Source organism: Lytechinus pictus, chromosome 10 (genome assembly GCF_037042905.1).
Source record: "Lytechinus pictus isolate F3 Inbred chromosome 10, Lp3.0, whole genome shotgun sequence".
Lineage (NCBI taxonomy): Eukaryota > Metazoa > Echinodermata > Echinoidea > Temnopleuroida > Toxopneustidae > Lytechinus > Lytechinus pictus.
The window spans coordinates 11,883,899-11,903,827 of NC_087254.1; the positions used below are offsets into that span (position 1 = coordinate 11,883,899).

General features: G+C 47.9%; 7 protein-coding genes across 7 annotated transcripts; 3 read left to right on the forward strand and 4 right to left on the reverse strand.

The window, feature by feature from the left end:
- Positions 1–944: 944 nt before the first annotated feature.
- Positions 945–3,368, reverse strand: LOC129255454 (uncharacterized). The gene has a single exon (XM_064106008.1). The coding sequence runs from the start codon at positions 3,366–3,368 to the stop codon at positions 945–947; it is 2,424 nt and encodes an 807-aa protein (XP_063962078.1).
- A 402-nt stretch (positions 3,369–3,770) lies between these two features.
- LOC135155776 (uncharacterized) lies at positions 3,771–6,194 on the reverse strand. Its single transcript, XM_064106009.1, has one exon. It carries the CDS (start codon positions 6,192–6,194, stop codon positions 3,771–3,773), a length of 2,424 nt encoding a protein of 807 aa, XP_063962079.1.
- A 402-nt stretch (positions 6,195–6,596) lies between these two features.
- On the reverse strand, positions 6,597–9,020 carry LOC135155777 (uncharacterized). The gene has a single exon (XM_064106010.1). It carries the CDS (start codon positions 9,018–9,020, stop codon positions 6,597–6,599), a length of 2,424 nt encoding a protein of 807 aa, XP_063962080.1.
- A 402-nt stretch (positions 9,021–9,422) lies between these two features.
- On the reverse strand, positions 9,423–11,411 carry LOC135155778 (uncharacterized). The gene has a single exon (XM_064106011.1). The coding sequence runs from the start codon at positions 11,409–11,411 to the stop codon at positions 9,423–9,425; it is 1,989 nt and encodes a 662-aa protein (XP_063962081.1).
- Positions 11,412–12,289: 878 nt separating this feature from the next.
- LOC135155779 (uncharacterized) lies at positions 12,290–13,894 on the forward strand. The gene has a single exon (XM_064106012.1). It carries the CDS (start codon positions 12,290–12,292, stop codon positions 13,892–13,894), a length of 1,605 nt encoding a protein of 534 aa, XP_063962082.1.
- Positions 13,895–14,296: 402 nt separating this feature from the next.
- LOC135155780 (uncharacterized) lies at positions 14,297–16,702 on the forward strand. The gene has a single exon (XM_064106013.1). The coding sequence runs from the start codon at positions 14,297–14,299 to the stop codon at positions 16,700–16,702; it is 2,406 nt and encodes an 801-aa protein (XP_063962083.1).
- Positions 16,703–17,104: 402 nt separating this feature from the next.
- Positions 17,105–19,528, forward strand: LOC135155781 (uncharacterized). The gene has a single exon (XM_064106014.1). It carries the CDS (start codon positions 17,105–17,107, stop codon positions 19,526–19,528), a length of 2,424 nt encoding a protein of 807 aa, XP_063962084.1.
- The last annotated feature ends 401 nt before the right edge of the window (positions 19,529–19,929 follow it).

A 19,929-nucleotide genomic window follows, 5' to 3' on the forward strand; every position in this document is an offset into this window, starting at 1 on the left:
TGAAGAGCTACAGCGGATTTTCTATAGGCATGTTTTTGCCCATATATGGCCTATAGTGAGAGCTCGCGCGCACACGTGCTGCAAACTTTAACGGGTGTTAATTTCCTTATTAATGGTCGTAGAAGGTTGATCAAGGTATCAAATTGCTCAAAATTATATGATCAATGCAATGAAATAAAAAAAAACGGTGTTTCTGAGTTGCATTGAGGCGTTACGCGCGGAAACGCGCGCGCATACGTTTGCGCGCGCAATTTTTTGAAATGCTTAAAATGACCTAAAACGTACTCTGATTTGGTCAAAAAGTGATTTTTAGCATTTTAAAATTTTGACGCGCGCGTACGCGCGCGTCGTGACCTTCAGGTGACCTTTGATGACATGACCTGATGACCCTTGATCTGAAGTTTATGTCATGTGAATTTGATTTATTTTTGATAATTGATAATGGAGATATGATTGATAATGTGATTTTACAAAATGGCGTCTAGATGACGTCATGATGACGTCATGACATTAAGATTCTTATAATTTCTGAAGGTTTCCATGGCGAAGAAGAATAGTGTAGTAGGTTTCACGGTACACCATGTATTCTTTCTTGGGCATATGTTGGTCCTGAAAAGGACCACCCAATCTCGACGTTTCGACAAGTGTGTTCTTGTCGTCCTCAGGAGAATGAGCAAAGTTTGTAAAAGCAGGCCTTATATACTCTGTCGAAGTGCCGTATGCACGGTATCTCGCAGGGTACATGTCTCTGATTGGCTAGATAGGTCACATGACATCCACATATGCGGACGTGGGTGACAACACACAAATTGGGCGCGCAAAACCAGCGACGACCGGAAATTGCTGTCAGTTATCATTCCCGCTAGGATTAGCATTAATGACAAAAGTCACCACTTCCGCCCATACACTGCAGTGCTCACACGTGTGTGGAACGTCCGGGTAGGCTAATTAGGCAAATTAGCCCCTTTGTCTAGAACGGTAAGCCAGATATTGCTGAGTTGGAGGCCGCTGTCTTGAGGAACAGTGTTATGTTCCTCAATCTCCAACGCTTCTCTGACTCTCCGTTGATACCAGTAGGGGACACGGGTGACTAGTCTACTCTCATCCCAAAGAATCCGGTGATCATGCGTATGGGCATGATCGATGATTGCAGACCTCTCCCTCTCGTCTCTCCTACCATGGGCCTTGTGTTCCTTAATCCGAGTGTTGAAGGAACGACCCGTCTCTCCGATGTAAACTTTACCGCATTCACAGGGAATTCGGTAAACTCCAGGGAGGTCCTTGGAGTTGCGCTTGTCCTTATGTGTAGTGAGGGCAGATTGAAGCTTATTTGAGGAACTATGACGAACCTCAATGTCGGCTTCTCTCAAAATCCTCTGAATTTTGTGAGAGGCTGCTCCCAGATATGGAAGAACGACTCTCGCCTTGGGTTGTCCTGCACGAGGGTTCCGCGAGGGGGGAAGCTCAGTGCAGATCTTGTGTGAGGGGTAGTTGTTACATTTCAAAACACGTTTGATATGCTCAAGCTCACCTCTCAGGTGGATCTGGTCACTAACCTCATGCGCTCGTTTGACTAACGTCTTGTTGATGGATCTCAGCACTGATGGGTGGTGGAATGAACGATAGTTCAAGTACCGATCAGTGTGAGTAGGTTTCCGATAAACCTGATGGGATAGGGATCCCTGTGCCGTCCTCGTAATCTTTGTATCAAGAAAGGGGATAGACCCCTCATTCTCCATTTCCATGGTGAACTTGATACACTCGTGTTGAGAGTTGAGGTGCTGTAAGAAATTGCTAGTTTCCTCAGCACCGTGTTGCCAAACCACAAAAGTGTCGTCCACATATCTAAGCCACACTTTGGGTTTGTGGGTTGCTGACTGGAGAGCCGTCTCCTCGAAATGTTCCATGAACATGTTGGCTACCACTGGGGACAGGGGAGACCCCATGGCAGCCCCTTCCGTTTGCCTGTAGAATGTGTCTCTCCATCTGAAAGAGGTGGAATTGAGGCACATCTCAAGCAGGTCATGGATCTCTAGAGGAGACAACTGTGTCCTGTCAGGGAGAGTTCTGTCAAATTTCAATCTCTCAAGGATGATGGCGCAAGCATCCTTAACTGGTACACTTGTGAACAATGACTCAACATCAAAGCTGATGAGGAGGTCATTGTTAGAGACGTTCATCTGACAGATCTGCTCAACGAAATGTTTAGAGTTTCTCACGTGATGCACGCCCTGACCAACAAGAGGCTGTAAGATGTAAGTCAGATGCTGAGCCAGTGCGTACGTGGGAGATCCTCTAGTAGACACAATAGGTCTGAGTGGAGTGTCTGGTTTATGAATCTTCGGTTGCCCAAAGATTATGGGACATAGACCAGACGAGCTCCGGAGTTGTCGGTAAATGGGTCTAGACAAGACATCCTTTCTCTGGAGAGAGAGGAGCTTATCATTAACCCTACGTTCGATGGCCGGCGTGGGGTCTCTAGGAAGTTTCCTATAGGTCCCCGAATCCAGTAATCTTTGAACCTTGGTCTCATAATCCAATCTGTCCATCACAACAGTAGCATTACCCTTGTCTGCCTTGAGAATATGAATGGAGTTATCCTCTCGGAGACTAGCAAGGCCTGACTTCTCGGCTTTGGTGAGGTTGGGCCGAGGTGGGTTAACCGAAGTCAGTACTTGTGAGATTTGGATACGCACTGTGTCTGATTGAGACCGAGTAAGATGTCTGAGGCTGGGTTCAATCTTCTGGATGAATTCTTTTCGGTTTACTTGCTTAGGAGCCATAGCAAAATTAAGTCCCAATGAGAGGACCTGATGTTCATTCTCAGACAACTGACGTTGACTGAGGTTGACAACAGTTTTGCTAGGATGCAAGTTGTGTCTGGGCTGGCGGTTGTGTCTCGGCTGGCGGTTGTGTCTCGGCTGGTGTTTGTTGAAACGGGAAGGACGGATCAGTTTCTCAAACTTCCTCACTTGTTTGGACTTAGTTGTCTCAAAAACGAAGTGGCTGGAAGATTTGATGAAACGATCGATTTTACCCCAATCCTTGCTCGAGAGCTTTGACTTTAGGTATTCTTCCGATGTTTCAACAAAAGGTTGAAGTTGTCTGAGCTGGTTATGGACGTGTCTGATCCTCTCTCTGATGAGACTCTCAGAAGCATGTCTAAGAACCTGCTCCGCTCGTCTGGAACGGACAGGTGCATGGAGCACCAATCCGCGGGGGATAACCCCTGAATCCCTGCACCTTTTGAGAAAGGTGAGATGGTTGACAAATCTGGCTTCCTTGATCCTGTTCCGCTGTAGTCTTCTGGTGTGCTGGAACGTCTGCTCCCCGTAGAGACGAATGATATAATTTCTGAAGGTTTCCATGGCGAAGAAGAATAGTGTAGTAGGTTTCACGGTACACCATGTATTCTTTCTTGGGCATATGTTGGTCCTGAAAAGGACCACCCAATCTCGACGTTTCGACAAGTGTGTTCTTGTCGTCCTCAGGAGAATGAGCAAAGTTTGTAAAAGCAGGCCTTATATACTCTGTCGAAGTGCCGTATGCACGGTATCTCGCAGGGTACATGTCTCTGATTGGCTAGATAGGTCACATGACATCCACATATGCGGACGTGGGTGACAACACACAAATTGGGCGCGCAAAACCAGCGACGACCGGAAATTGCTGTCAGTTATCATTCCCGCTAGGATTAGCATTAATGACAAAAGTCACCACTTCCGCCCATACACTGCAGTGCTCACACGTGTGTGGAACGTCCGGGTAGGCTAATTAGGCAAATTAGCCCCTTTGTCTAGAACGGTAAGCCAGATATTGCTGAGTTGGAGGCCGCTGTCTTGAGGAACAGTGTTATGTTCCTCAATCTCCAACGCTTCTCTGACTCTCCGTTGATACCAGTAGGGGACACGGGTGACTAGTCTACTCTCATCCCAAAGAATCCGGTGATCATGCGTATGGGCATGATCGATGATTGCAGACCTCTCCCTCTCGTCTCTCCTACCATGGGCCTTGTGTTCCTTAATCCGAGTGTTGAAGGAACGACCCGTCTCTCCGATGTAAACTTTACCGCATTCACAGGGAATTCGGTAAACTCCAGGGAGGTCCTTGGAGTTGCGCTTGTCCTTATGTGTAGTGAGGGCAGATTGAAGCTTATTTGAGGAACTATGACGAACCTCAATGTCGGCTTCTCTCAAAATCCTCTGAATTTTGTGAGAGGCTGCTCCCAGATATGGAAGAACGACTCTCGCCTTGGGTTGTCCTGCACGAGGGTTCCGCGAGGGGGGAAGCTCAGTGCAGATCTTGTGTGAGGGGTAGTTGTTACATTTCAAAACACGTTTGATATGCTCAAGCTCACCTCTCAGGTGGATCTGGTCACTAACCTCATGCGCTCGTTTGACTAACGTCTTGTTGATGGATCTCAGCACTGATGGGTGGTGGAATGAACGATAGTTCAAGTACCGATCAGTGTGAGTAGGTTTCCGATAAACCTGATGGGATAGGGATCCCTGTGCCGTCCTCGTAATCTTTGTATCAAGAAAGGGGATAGACCCCTCATTCTCCATTTCCATGGTGAACTTGATACACTCGTGTTGAGAGTTGAGGTGCTGTAAGAAATTGCTAGTTTCCTCAGCACCGTGTTGCCAAACCACAAAAGTGTCGTCCACATATCTAAGCCACACTTTGGGTTTGTGGGTTGCTGACTGGAGAGCCGTCTCCTCGAAATGTTCCATGAACATGTTGGCTACCACTGGGGACAGGGGAGACCCCATGGCAGCCCCTTCCGTTTGCCTGTAGAATGTGTCTCTCCATCTGAAAGAGGTGGAATTGAGGCACATCTCAAGCAGGTCATGGATCTCTAGAGGAGACAACTGTGTCCTGTCAGGGAGAGTTCTGTCAAATTTCAATCTCTCAAGGATGATGGCGCAAGCATCCTTAACTGGTACACTTGTGAACAATGACTCAACATCAAAGCTGATGAGGAGGTCATTGTTAGAGACGTTCATCTGACAGATCTGCTCAACGAAATGTTTAGAGTTTCTCACGTGATGCACGCCCTGACCAACAAGAGGCTGTAAGATGTAAGTCAGATGCTGAGCCAGTGCGTACGTGGGAGATCCTCTAGTAGACACAATAGGTCTGAGTGGAGTGTCTGGTTTATGAATCTTCGGTTGCCCAAAGATTATGGGACATAGACCAGACGAGCTCCGGAGTTGTCGGTAAATGGGTCTAGACAAGACATCCTTTCTCTGGAGAGAGAGGAGCTTATCATTAACCCTACGTTCGATGGCCGGCGTGGGGTCTCTAGGAAGTTTCCTATAGGTCCCCGAATCCAGTAATCTTTGAACCTTGGTCTCATAATCCAATCTGTCCATCACAACAGTAGCATTACCCTTGTCTGCCTTGAGAATATGAATGGAGTTATCCTCTCGGAGACTAGCAAGGCCTGACTTCTCGGCTTTGGTGAGGTTGGGCCGAGGTGGGTTAACCGAAGTCAGTACTTGTGAGATTTGGATACGCACTGTGTCTGATTGAGACCGAGTAAGATGTCTGAGGCTGGGTTCAATCTTCTGGATGAATTCTTTTCGGTTTACTTGCTTAGGAGCCATAGCAAAATTAAGTCCCAATGAGAGGACCTGATGTTCATTCTCAGACAACTGACGTTGACTGAGGTTGACAACAGTTTTGCTAGGATGCAAGTTGTGTCTGGGCTGGCGGTTGTGTCTCGGCTGGCGGTTGTGTCTCGGCTGGTGTTTGTTGAAACGGGAAGGACGGATCAGTTTCTCAAACTTCCTCACTTGTTTGGACTTAGTTGTCTCAAAAACGAAGTGGCTGGAAGATTTGATGAAACGATCGATTTTACCCCAATCCTTGCTCGAGAGCTTTGACTTTAGGTATTCTTCCGATGTTTCAACAAAAGGTTGAAGTTGTCTGAGCTGGTTATGGACGTGTCTGATCCTCTCTCTGATGAGACTCTCAGAAGCATGTCTAAGAACCTGCTCCGCTCGTCTGGAACGGACAGGTGCATGGAGCACCAATCCGCGGGGGATAACCCCTGAATCCCTGCACCTTTTGAGAAAGGTGAGATGGTTGACAAATCTGGCTTCCTTGATCCTGTTCCGCTGTAGTCTTCTGGTGTGCTGGAACGTCTGCTCCCCGTAGAGACGAATGATATAATTTCTGAAGGTTTCCATGGCGAAGAAGAATAGTGTAGTAGGTTTCACGGTACACCATGTATTCTTTCTTGGGCATATGTTGGTCCTGAAAAGGACCACCCAATCTCGACGTTTCGACAAGTGTGTTCTTGTCGTCCTCAGGAGAATGAGCAAAGTTTGTAAAAGCAGGCCTTATATACTCTGTCGAAGTGCCGTATGCACGGTATCTCGCAGGGTACATGTCTCTGATTGGCTAGATAGGTCACATGACATCCACATATGCGGACGTGGGTGACAACACACAAATTGGGCGCGCAAAACCAGCGACGACCGGAAATTGCTGTCAGTTATCATTCCCGCTAGGATTAGCATTAATGACAAAAGTCACCACTTCCGCCCATACACTGCAGTGCTCACACGTGTGTGGAACGTCCGGGTAGGCTAATTAGGCAAATTAGCCCCTTTGTCTAGAACGGTAAGCCAGATATTGCTGAGTTGGAGGCCGCTGTCTTGAGGAACAGTGTTATGTTCCTCAATCTCCAACGCTTCTCTGACTCTCCGTTGATACCAGTAGGGGACACGGGTGACTAGTCTACTCTCATCCCAAAGAATCCGGTGATCATGCGTATGGGCATGATCGATGATTGCAGACCTCTCCCTCTCGTCTCTCCTACCATGGGCCTTGTGTTCCTTAATCCGAGTGTTGAAGGAACGACCCGTCTCTCCGATGTAAACTTTACCGCATTCACAGGGAATTCGGTAAACTCCAGGGAGGTCCTTGGAGTTGCGCTTGTCCTTATGTGTAGTGAGGGCAGATTGAAGCTTATTTGAGGAACTATGACGAACCTCAATGTCGGCTTCTCTCAAAATCCTCTGAATTTTGTGAGAGGCTGCTCCCAGATATGGAAGAACGACTCTCGCCTTGGGTTGTCCTGCACGAGGGTTCCGCGAGGGGGGAAGCTCAGTGCAGATCTTGTGTGAGGGGTAGTTGTTACATTTCAAAACACGTTTGATATGCTCAAGCTCACCTCTCAGGTGGATCTGGTCACTAACCTCATGCGCTCGTTTGACTAACGTCTTGTTGATGGATCTCAGCACTGATGGGTGGTGGAATGAACGATAGTTCAAGTACCGATCAGTGTGAGTAGGTTTCCGATAAACCTGATGGGATAGGGATCCCTGTGCCGTCCTCGTAATCTTTGTATCAAGAAAGGGGATAGACCCCTCATTCTCCATTTCCATGGTGAACTTGATACACTCGTGTTGAGAGTTGAGGTGCTGTAAGAAATTGCTAGTTTCCTCAGCACCGTGTTGCCAAACCACAAAAGTGTCGTCCACATATCTAAGCCACACTTTGGGTTTGTGGGTTGCTGACTGGAGAGCCGTCTCCTCGAAATGTTCCATGAACATGTTGGCTACCACTGGGGACAGGGGAGACCCCATGGCAGCCCCTTCCGTTTGCCTGTAGAATGTGTCTCTCCATCTGAAAGAGGTGGAATTGAGGCACATCTCAAGCAGGTCATGGATCTCTAGAGGAGACAACTGTGTCCTGTCAGGGAGAGTTCTGTCAAATTTCAATCTCTCAAGGATGATGGCGCAAGCATCCTTAACTGGTACACTTGTGAACAATGACTCAACATCAAAGCTGATGAGGAGGTCATTGTTAGAGACGTTCATCTGACAGATCTGCTCAACGAAATGTTTAGAGTTTCTCACGTGATGCACGCCCTGACCAACAAGAGGCTGTAAGATGTAAGTCAGATGCTGAGCCAGTGCGTACGTGGGAGATCCTCTAGTAGACACAATAGGTCTGAGTGGAGTGTCTGGTTTATGAATCTTCGGTTGCCCAAAGATTATGGGACATAGACCAGACGAGCTCCGGAGTTGTCGGTAAATGGGTCTAGACAAGACATCCTTTCTCTGGAGAGAGAGGAGCTTATCATTAACCCTACGTTCGATGGCCGGCGTGGGGTCTCTAGGAAGTTTCCTATAGGTCCCCGAATCCAGTAATCTTTGAACCTTGGTCTCATAATCCAATCTGTCCATCACAACAGTAGCATTACCCTTGTCTGCCTTGAGAATATGAATGGAGTTATCCTCTCGGAGACTAGCAAGGCCTGACTTCTCGGCTTTGGTGAGGTTGGGCCGAGGTGGGTTAACCGAAGTCAGTACTTGTGAGATTTGGATACGCACTGTGTCTGATTGAGACCGAGTAAGATGTCTGAGGCTGGGTTCAATCTTCTGGATGAATTCTTTTCGGTTTACTTGCTTAGGAGCCATAGCAAAATTAAGTCCCAATGAGAGGACCTGATGTTCATTCTCAGACAACTGACGTTGACTGAGGTTGACAACAGTTTTGCTAGGATGCAAGTTGTGTCTGGGCTGGCGGTTGTGTCTCGGCTGGCGGTTGTGTCTCGGCTGGTGTTTGTTGAAACGGGAAGGACGGATCAGTTTCTCAAACTTCCTCACTTGTTTGGACTTAGTTGTCTCAAAAACGAAGTGGCTGGAAGATTTGATGAAACGATCGATTTTACCCCAATCCTTGCTCGAGAGCTTTGACTTTAGGTATTCTTCCGATGTTTCAACAAAAGGTTGAAGTTGTCTGAGCTGGTTATGGACGTGTCTGATCCTCTCTCTGATGAGACTCTCAGAAGCATGTCTAAGAACCTGCTCCGCTCGTCTGGAACGGACAGGTGCATGGAGCACCAATCCGCGGGGGATAACCCCTGAATCCCTGCACCTTTTGAGAAAGGTGAGATGGTTGACAAATCTGGCTTCCTTGATCCTGTTCCGCTGTAGTCTTCTGGTGTGCTGGAACGTCTGCTCCCCGTAGAGACGAATGATATAATTTCTGAAGGTTTCCATGGCGAAGAAGAATAGTGTAGTAGGTTTCACGGTACACCATGTATTCTTTCTTGGGCATATGTTGGTCCTGAAAAGGACCACCCAATCTCGACGTTTCGACAAGTGTGTTCTTGTCGTCCTCAGGAGAATGAGCAAAGTTTGTAAAAGCAGGCCTTATATACTCTGTCGAAGTGCCGTATGCACGGTATCTCGCAGGGTACATGTCTCTGATTGGCTAGATAGGTCACATGACATCCACATATGCGGACGTGGGTGACAACACACAAATTGGGCGCGCAAAACCAGCGACGACCGGAAATTGCTGTCAGTTATCATTCCCGCTAGGATTAGCATTAATGACAAAAGTCACCACTTCCGCCCATACACTGCAGTGCTCACACGTGTGTGGAACGTCCGGGTAGGCTAATTAGGCAAATTAGCCCCTTTGTCTAGAACGGTAAGCCAGATATTGCTGAGTTGGAGGCCGCTGTCTTGAGGAACAGTGTTATGTTCCTCAATCTCCAACGCTTCTCTGACTCTCCGTTGATACCAGTAGGGGACACGGGTGACTAGTCTACTCTCATCCCAAAGAATCCGGTGATCATGCGTATGGGCATGATCGATGATTGCAGACCTCTCCCTCTCGTCTCTCCTACCATGGGCCTTGTGTTCCTTAATCCGAGTGTTGAAGGAACGACCCGTCTCTCCGATGTAAACTTTACCGCATTCACAGGGAATTCGGTAAACTCCAGGGAGGTCCTTGGAGTTGCGCTTGTCCTTATGTGTAGTGAGGGCAGATTGAAGCTTATTTGAGGAACTATGACGAACCTCAATGTCGGCTTCTCTCAAAATCCTCTGAATTTTGTGAGAGGCTGCTCCCAGATATGGAAGAACGACTCTCGCCTTGGGTTGTCCTGCACGAGGGTTCCGCGAGGGGGGAAGCTCAGTGCAGATCTTGTGTGAGGGGTAGTTGTTACATTTCAAAACACGTTTGATATGCTCAAGCTCACCTCTCAGGTGGATCTGGTCACTAACCTCATGCGCTCGTTTGACTAACGTCTTGTTGATGGATCTCAGCACTGATGGGTGGTGGAATGAACGATAGTTCAAGTACCGATCAGTGTGAGTAGGTTTCCGATAAACCTGATGGGATAGGGATCCCTGTGCCGTCCTCGTAATCTTTGTATCAAGAAAGGGGATAGACCCCTCATTCTCCATTTCCATGGTGAACTTGATACACTCGTGTTGAGAGTTGAGGTGCTGTAAGAAATTGCTAGTTTCCTCAGCACCGTGTTGCCAAACCACAAAAGTGTCGTCCACATATCTAAGCCACACTTTGGGTTTGTGGGTTGCTGACTGGAGAGCCGTCTCCTCGAAATGTTCCATGAACATGTTGGCTACCACTGGGGACAGGGGAGACCCCATGGCAGCCCCTTCCGTTTGCCTGTAGAATGTGTCTCTCCATCTGAAAGAGGTGGAATTGAGGCACATCTCAAGCAGGTCATGGATCTCTAGAGGAGACAACTGTGTCCTGTCAGGGAGAGTTCTGTCAAATTTCAATCTCTCAAGGATGATGGCGCAAGCATCCTTAACTGGTACACTTGTGAACAATGACTCAACATCAAAGCTGATGAGGAGGTCATTGTTAGAGACGTTCATCTGACAGATCTGCTCAACGAAATGTTTAGAGTTTCTCACGTGATGCACGCCCTGACCAACAAGAGGCTGTAAGATGTAAGTCAGATGCTGAGCCAGTGCGTACGTGGGAGATCCTCTAGTAGACACAATAGGTCTGAGTGGAGTGTCTGGTTTATGAATCTTCGGTTGCCCAAAGATTATGGGACATAGACCAGACGAGCTCCGGAGTTGTCGGTAAATGGGTCTAGACAAGACATCCTTTCTCTGGAGAGAGAGGAGCTTATCATTAACCCTACGTTCGATGGCCGGCGTGGGGTCTCTAGGAAGTTTCCTATAGGTCCCCGAATCCAGTAATCTTTGAACCTTGGTCTCATAATCCAATCTGTCCATCACAACAGTAGCATTACCCTTGTCTGCCTTGAGAATATGAATGGAGTTATCCTCTCGGAGACTAGCAAGGCCTGACTTCTCGGCTTTGGTGAGGTTGGGCCGAGGTGGGTTAACCGAAGTCAGTACTTGTGAGATTTGGATACGCACTGTGTCTGATTGAGACCGAGTAAGATGTCTGAGGCTGGGTTCAATCTTCTGGATGAATTCTTTTCGGTTTACTTGCTTAGGAGCCATAGCAAAATTAAGTCCCAATGAGAGGACCTGATGTTCATTCTCAGACAACTGACGTTGACTGAGGTTGACAACAGTTTTGCTAGGATGCAAGTTGTGTCTGGGCTGGCTGTCGAAACGTCGAGATTGGGTGGTCCTTTTCAGGACCAACATATGCCCAAGAAAGAATACATGGTGTACCGTGAAACCTACTACACTATTCTTCTTCGCCATGGAAACCTTCAGAAATTATATCATTCGTCTCTACGGGGAGCAGACGTTCCAGCACACCAGAAGACTACAGCGGAACAGGATCAAGGAAGCCAGATTTGTCAACCATCTCACCTTTCTCAAAAGGTGCAGGGATTCAGGGGTTATCCCCCGCGGATTGGTGCTCCATGCACCTGTCCGTTCCAGACGAGCGGAGCAGGTTCTTAGACATGCTTCTGAGAGTCTCATCAGAGAGAGGATCAGACACGTCCATAACCAGCTCAGACAACTTCAACCTTTTGTTGAAACATCGGAAGAATACCTAAAGTCAAAGCTCTCGAGCAAGGATTGGGGTAAAATCGATCGTTTCATCAAATCTTCCAGCCACTTCGTTTTTGAGACAACTAAGTCCAAACAAGTGAGGAAGTTTGAGAAACTGATCCGTCCTTCCCGTTTCAACAAACACCAGCCGAGACACAACCGCCAGCCGAGACACAACCGCCAGCCCAGACACAACTTGCATCCTAGCAAAACTGTTGTCAACCTCAGTCAACGTCAGTTGTCTGAGAATGAACATCAGGTCCTCTCATTGGGACTTAATTTTGCTATGGCTCCTAAGCAAGTAAACCGAAAAAGAATTCATCCAGAAGATTGAACCCAGCCTCAGACATCTTACTCGGTCTCAATCAGACACAGTGCGTATCCAAATCTCACAAGTACTGACTTCGGTTAACCCACCTCGGCCCAACCTCACCAAAGCCGAGAAGTCAGGCCTTGCTAGTCTCCGAGAGGATAACTCCATTCATATTCTCAAGGCAGACAAGGGTAATGCTACTGTTGTGATGGACAGATTGGATTATGAGACCAAGGTTCAAAGATTACTGGATTCGGGGACCTATAGGAAACTTCCTAGAGACCCCACGCCGGCCATCGAACGTAGGGTTAATGATAAGCTCCTCTCTCTCCAGAGAAAGGATGTCTTGTCTAGACCCATTTACCGACAACTCCGGAGCTCGTCTGGTCTATGTCCCATAATCTTTGGGCAACCGAAGATTCATAAACCAGACACTCCACTCAGACCTATTGTGTCTACTAGAGGATCTCCCACGTACGCACTGGCTCAGCATCTGACTTACATCTTACAGCCTCTTGTTGGTCAGGGCGTGCATCACATGAGAAACTCTAAACATTTCGTTGAGCAGATCTGTCAGATGAACGTCTCTAACAATGACCTCCTCATCAGCTTTGATGTTGAGTCATTGTTCACAAGTGTACCAGTTAAGGATGCTTGCGCCATCATCCTTGAGAGATTGAAATTTGACAGAACTCTCCCTGACAGGACACAGTTGTCTCCTCTAGAGATCCATGACCTGCTTGAGATGTGCCTCAATTCCACCTCTTTCAGATGGAGAGACACATTCTACAGGCAAACGGAAGGGGCTGCCATGGGGTCTCCCCTGTCCCCAGTGGTAGCCAACATGTTCATGGAACATTTCGAGGAGACGGCTCTCCAGTCAGCAACCCACAAACCCAAAGTGTGGCTTAGATATGTGGACGACACTTTTGTGGTTTGGCAACACGGTGCTGAGGAAACTAGCAATTTCTTACAGCACCTCAACTCTCAACACGAGTGTATCAAGTTCACCATGGAAATGGAGAATGAGGGGTCTATCCCCTTTCTTGATACAAAGATTACGAGGACGGCACAGGGATCCCTATCCCATCAGGTTTATCGGAAACCTACTCACACTGATCGGTACTTGAACTATCGTTCATTCCACCACCCATCAGTGCTGAGATCCATCAACAAGACGTTAGTCAAACGAGCGCATGAGGTTAGTGACCAGATCCACCTGAGAGGTGAGCTTGAGCATATCAAACGTGTTTTGAAATGTAACAACTACCCCTCACACAAGATCTGCACTGAGCTTCCCCCCTCGCGGAACCCTCGTGCAGGACAACCCAAGGCGAGAGTCGTTCTTCCATATCTGGGAGCAGCCTCTCACAAAATTCAGAGGATTTTGAGAGAAGCCGACATTGAGGTTCGTCATAGTTCCTCAAATAAGCTTCAATCTGCCCTCACTACACATAAGGACAAGCGCAACTCCAAGGACCTCCCTGGAGTTTACCGAATTCCCTGTGAATGCGGTAAAGTTTACATCGGAGAGACGGGTCGTTCCTTCAACACTCGGATTAAGGAACACAAGGCCCATGGTAGGAGAGACGAGAGGGAGAGGTCTGCAATCATCGATCATGCCCATACGCATGATCACCGGATTCTTTGGGATGAGAGTAGACTAGTCACCCGTGTCCCCTACTGGTATCAACGGAGAGTCAGAGAAGCGTTGGAGATTGAGGAACATAACACTGTTCCTCAAGACAGCGGCCTCCAACTCAGCAATATCTGGCTTACCGTTCTAGACAAAGGGGCTAATTTGCCTAATTAGCCTACCCGGACGTTCCACACACGTGTGAGCACTGCAGTGTATGGGCGGAAGTGGTGACTTTTGTCATTAATGCTAATCCTAGCGGGAATGATAACTGACAGCAATTTCCGGTCGTCGCTGGTTTTGCGCGCCCAATTTGTGTGTTGTCACCCACGTCCGCATATGTGGATGTCATGTGACCTATCTAGCCAATCAGAGACATGTACCCTGCGAGATACCGTGCATACGGCACTTCGACAGAGTATATAAGGCCTGCTTTTACAAACTTTGCTCATTCTCCTGAGGACGACAAGAACACACTTGTCGAAACGTCGAGATTGGGTGGTCCTTTTCAGGACCAACATATGCCCAAGAAAGAATACATGGTGTACCGTGAAACCTACTACACTATTCTTCTTCGCCATGGAAACCTTCAGAAATTATATCATTCGTCTCTACGGGGAGCAGACGTTCCAGCACACCAGAAGACTACAGCGGAACAGGATCAAGGAAGCCAGATTTGTCAACCATCTCACCTTTCTCAAAAGGTGCAGGGATTCAGGGGTTATCCCCCGCGGATTGGTGCTCCATGCACCTGTCCGTTCCAGACGAGCGGAGCAGGTTCTTAGACATGCTTCTGAGAGTCTCATCAGAGAGAGGATCAGACACGTCCATAACCAGCTCAGACAACTTCAACCTTTTGTTGAAACATCGGAAGAATACCTAAAGTCAAAGCTCTCGAGCAAGGATTGGGGTAAAATCGATCGTTTCATCAAATCTTCCAGCCACTTCGTTTTTGAGACAACTAAGTCCAAACAAGTGAGGAAGTTTGAGAAACTGATCCGTCCTTCCCGTTTCAACAAACACCAGCCGAGACACAACCGCCAGCCCAGACACAACTTGCATCCTAGCAAAACTGTTGTCAACCTCAGTCAACGTCAGTTGTCTGAGAATGAACATCAGGTCCTCTCATTGGGACTTAATTTTGCTATGGCTCCTAAGCAAGTAAACCGAAAAGAATTCATCCAGAAGATTGAACCCAGCCTCAGACATCTTACTCGGTCTCAATCAGACACAGTGCGTATCCAAATCTCACAAGTACTGACTTCGGTTAACCCACCTCGGCCCAACCTCACCAAAGCCGAGAAGTCAGGCCTTGCTAGTCTCCGAGAGGATAACTCCATTCATATTCTCAAGGCAGACAAGGGTAATGCTACTGTTGTGATGGACAGATTGGATTATGAGACCAAGGTTCAAAGATTACTGGATTCGGGGACCTATAGGAAACTTCCTAGAGACCCCACGCCGGCCATCGAACGTAGGGTTAATGATAAGCTCCTCTCTCTCCAGAGAAAGGATGTCTTGTCTAGACCCATTTACCGACAACTCCGGAGCTCGTCTGGTCTATGTCCCATAATCTTTGGGCAACCGAAGATTCATAAACCAGACACTCCACTCAGACCTATTGTGTCTACTAGAGGATCTCCCACGTACGCACTGGCTCAGCATCTGACTTACATCTTACAGCCTCTTGTTGGTCAGGGCGTGCATCACGTGAGAAACTCTAAACATTTCGTTGAGCAGATCTGTCAGATGAACGTCTCTAACAATGACCTCCTCATCAGCTTTGATGTTGAGTCATTGTTCACAAGTGTACCAGTTAAGGATGCTTGCGCCATCATCCTTGAGAGATTGAAATTTGACAGAACTCTCCCTGACAGGACACAGTTGTCTCCTCTAGAGATCCATGACCTGCTTGAGATGTGCCTCAATTCCACCTCTTTCAGATGGAGAGACACATTCTACAGGCAAACGGAAGGGGCTGCCATGGGGTCTCCCCTGTCCCCAGTGGTAGCCAACATGTTCATGGAACATTTCGAGGAGACGGCTCTCCAGTCAGCAACCCACAAACCCAAAGTGTGGCTTAGATATGTGGACGACACTTTTGTGGTTTGGCAACACGGTGCTGAGGAAACTAGCAATTTCTTACAGCACCTCAACTCTCAACACGAGTGTATCAAGTTCACCATGGAAATGGAGAATGAGGGGTCTATCCCCTTTCTTGATACAAAGATTACGAGGACGGCACAGGGATCCCTATCCCATCAGGTTTATCGGAAACCTACTCACACTGATCGGTACTTGAACTATCGTTCATTCCACCACCCATCAGTGCTGAGATCCATCAACAAGACGTTAGTCAAACGAGCGCATGAGGTTAGTGACCAGATCCACCTGAGAGGTGAGCTTGAGCATATCAAACGTGTTTTGAAATGTAACAACTACCCCTCACACAAGATCTGCACTGAGCTTCCCCCCTCGCGGAACCCTCGTGCAGGACAACCCAAGGCGAGAGTCGTTCTTCCATATCTGGGAGCAGCCTCTCACAAAATTCAGAGGATTTTGAGAGAAGCCGACATTGAGGTTCGTCATAGTTCCTCAAATAAGCTTCAATCTGCCCTCACTACACATAAGGACAAGCGCAACTCCAAGGACCTCCCTGGAGTTTACCGAATTCCCTGTGAATGCGGTAAAGTTTACATCGGAGAGACGGGTCGTTCCTTCAACACTCGGATTAAGGAACACAAGGCCCATGGTAGGAGAGACGAGAGGGAGAGGTCTGCAATCATCGATCATGCCCATACGCATGATCACCGGATTCTTTGGGATGAGAGTAGACTAGTCACCCGTGTCCCCTACTGGTATCAACGGAGAGTCAGAGAAGCGTTGGAGATTGAGGAACATAACACTGTTCCTCAAGACAGCGGCCTCCAACTCAGCAATATCTGGCTTACCGTTCTAGACAAAGGGGCTAATTTGCCTAATTAGCCTACCCGGACGTTCCACACACGTGTGAGCACTGCAGTGTATGGGCGGAAGTGGTGACTTTTGTCATTAATGCTAATCCTAGCGGGAATGATAACTGACAGCAATTTCCGGTCGTCGCTGGTTTTGCGCGCCCAATTTGTGTGTTGTCACCCACGTCCGCATATGTGGATGTCATGTGACCTATCTAGCCAATCAGAGACATGTACCCTGCGAGATACCGTGCATACGGCACTTCGACAGAGTATATAAGGCCTGCTTTTACAAACTTTGCTCATTCTCCTGAGGACGACAAGAACACACTTGTCGAAACGTCGAGATTGGGTGGTCCTTTTCAGGACCAACATATGCCCAAGAAAGAATACATGGTGTACCGTGAAACCTACTACACTATTCTTCTTCGCCATGGAAACCTTCAGAAATTATATCATTCGTCTCTACGGGGAGCAGACGTTCCAGCACACCAGAAGACTACAGCGGAACAGGATCAAGGAAGCCAGATTTGTCAACCATCTCACCTTTCTCAAAAGGTGCAGGGATTCAGGGGTTATCCCCCGCGGATTGGTGCTCCATGCACCTGTCCGTTCCAGACGAGCGGAGCAGGTTCTTAGACATGCTTCTGAGAGTCTCATCAGAGAGAGGATCAGACACGTCCATAACCAGCTCAGACAACTTCAACCTTTTGTTGAAACATCGGAAGAATACCTAAAGTCAAAGCTCTCGAGCAAGGATTGGGGTAAAATCGATCGTTTCATCAAATCTTCCAGCCACTTCGTTTTTGAGACAACTAAGTCCAAACAAGTGAGGAAGTTTGAGAAACTGATCCGTCCTTCCCGTTTCAACAAACACCAGCCGAGACACAACCGCCAGCCGAGACACAACCGCCAGCCCAGACACAACTTGCATCCTAGCAAAACTGTTGTCAACCTCAGTCAACGTCAGTTGTCTGAGAATGAACATCAGGTCCTCTCATTGGGACTTAATTTTGCTATGGCTCCTAAGCAAGTAAACCGAAAAGAATTCATCCAGAAGATTGAACCCAGCCTCAGACATCTTACTCGGTCTCAATCAGACACAGTGCGTATCCAAATCTCACAAGTACTGACTTCGGTTAACCCACCTCGGCCCAACCTCACCAAAGCCGAGAAGTCAGGCCTTGCTAGTCTCCGAGAGGATAACTCCATTCATATTCTCAAGGCAGACAAGGGTAATGCTACTGTTGTGATGGACAGATTGGATTATGAGACCAAGGTTCAAAGATTACTGGATTCGGGGACCTATAGGAAACTTCCTAGAGACCCCACGCCGGCCATCGAACGTAGGGTTAATGATAAGCTCCTCTCTCTCCAGAGAAAGGATGTCTTGTCTAGACCCATTTACCGACAACTCCGGAGCTCGTCTGGTCTATGTCCCATAATCTTTGGGCAACCGAAGATTCATAAACCAGACACTCCACTCAGACCTATTGTGTCTACTAGAGGATCTCCCACGTACGCACTGGCTCAGCATCTGACTTACATCTTACAGCCTCTTGTTGGTCAGGGCGTGCATCACGTGAGAAACTCTAAACATTTCGTTGAGCAGATCTGTCAGATGAACGTCTCTAACAATGACCTCCTCATCAGCTTTGATGTTGAGTCATTGTTCACAAGTGTACCAGTTAAGGATGCTTGCGCCATCATCCTTGAGAGATTGAAATTTGACAGAACTCTCCCTGACAGGACACAGTTGTCTCCTCTAGAGATCCATGACCTGCTTGAGATGTGCCTCAATTCCACCTCTTTCAGATGGAGAGACACATTCTACAGGCAAACGGAAGGGGCTGCCATGGGGTCTCCCCTGTCCCCAGTGGTAGCCAACATGTTCATGGAACATTTCGAGGAGACGGCTCTCCAGTCAGCAACCCACAAACCCAAAGTGTGGCTTAGATATGTGGACGACACTTTTGTGGTTTGGCAACACGGTGCTGAGGAAACTAGCAATTTCTTACAGCACCTCAACTCTCAACACGAGTGTATCAAGTTCACCATGGAAATGGAGAATGAGGGGTCTATCCCCTTTCTTGATACAAAGATTACGAGGACGGCACAGGGATCCCTATCCCATCAGGTTTATCGGAAACCTACTCACACTGATCGGTACTTGAACTATCGTTCATTCCACCACCCATCAGTGCTGAGATCCATCAACAAGACGTTAGTCAAACGAGCGCATGAGGTTAGTGACCAGATCCACCTGAGAGGTGAGCTTGAGCATATCAAACGTGTTTTGAAATGTAACAACTACCCCTCACACAAGATCTGCACTGAGCTTCCCCCCTCGCGGAACCCTCGTGCAGGACAACCCAAGGCGAGAGTCGTTCTTCCATATCTGGGAGCAGCCTCTCACAAAATTCAGAGGATTTTGAGAGAAGCCGACATTGAGGTTCGTCATAGTTCCTCAAATAAGCTTCAATCTGCCCTCACTACACATAAGGACAAGCGCAACTCCAAGGACCTCCCTGGAGTTTACCGAATTCCCTGTGAATGCGGTAAAGTTTACATCGGAGAGACGGGTCGTTCCTTCAACACTCGGATTAAGGAACACAAGGCCCATGGTAGGAGAGACGAGAGGGAGAGGTCTGCAATCATCGATCATGCCCATACGCATGATCACCGGATTCTTTGGGATGAGAGTAGACTAGTCACCCGTGTCCCCTACTGGTATCAACGGAGAGTCAGAGAAGCGTTGGAGATTGAGGAACATAACACTGTTCCTCAAGACAGCGGCCTCCAACTCAGCAATATCTGGCTTACCGTTCTAGACAAAGGGGCTAATTTGCCTAATTAGCCTACCCGGACGTTCCACACACGTGTGAGCACTGCAGTGTATGGGCGGAAGTGGTGACTTTTGTCATTAATGCTAATCCTAGCGGGAATGATAACTGACAGCAATTTCCGGTCGTCGCTGGTTTTGCGCGCCCAATTTGTGTGTTGTCACCCACGTCCGCATATGTGGATGTCATGTGACCTATCTAGCCAATCAGAGACATGTACCCTGCGAGATACCGTGCATACGGCACTTCGACAGAGTATATAAGGCCTGCTTTTACAAACTTTGCTCATTCTCCTGAGGACGACAAGAACACACTTGTCGAAACGTCGAGATTGGGTGGTCCTTTTCAGGACCAACATATGCCCAAGAAAGAATACATGGTGTACCGTGAAACCTACTACACTATTAAGATTCTT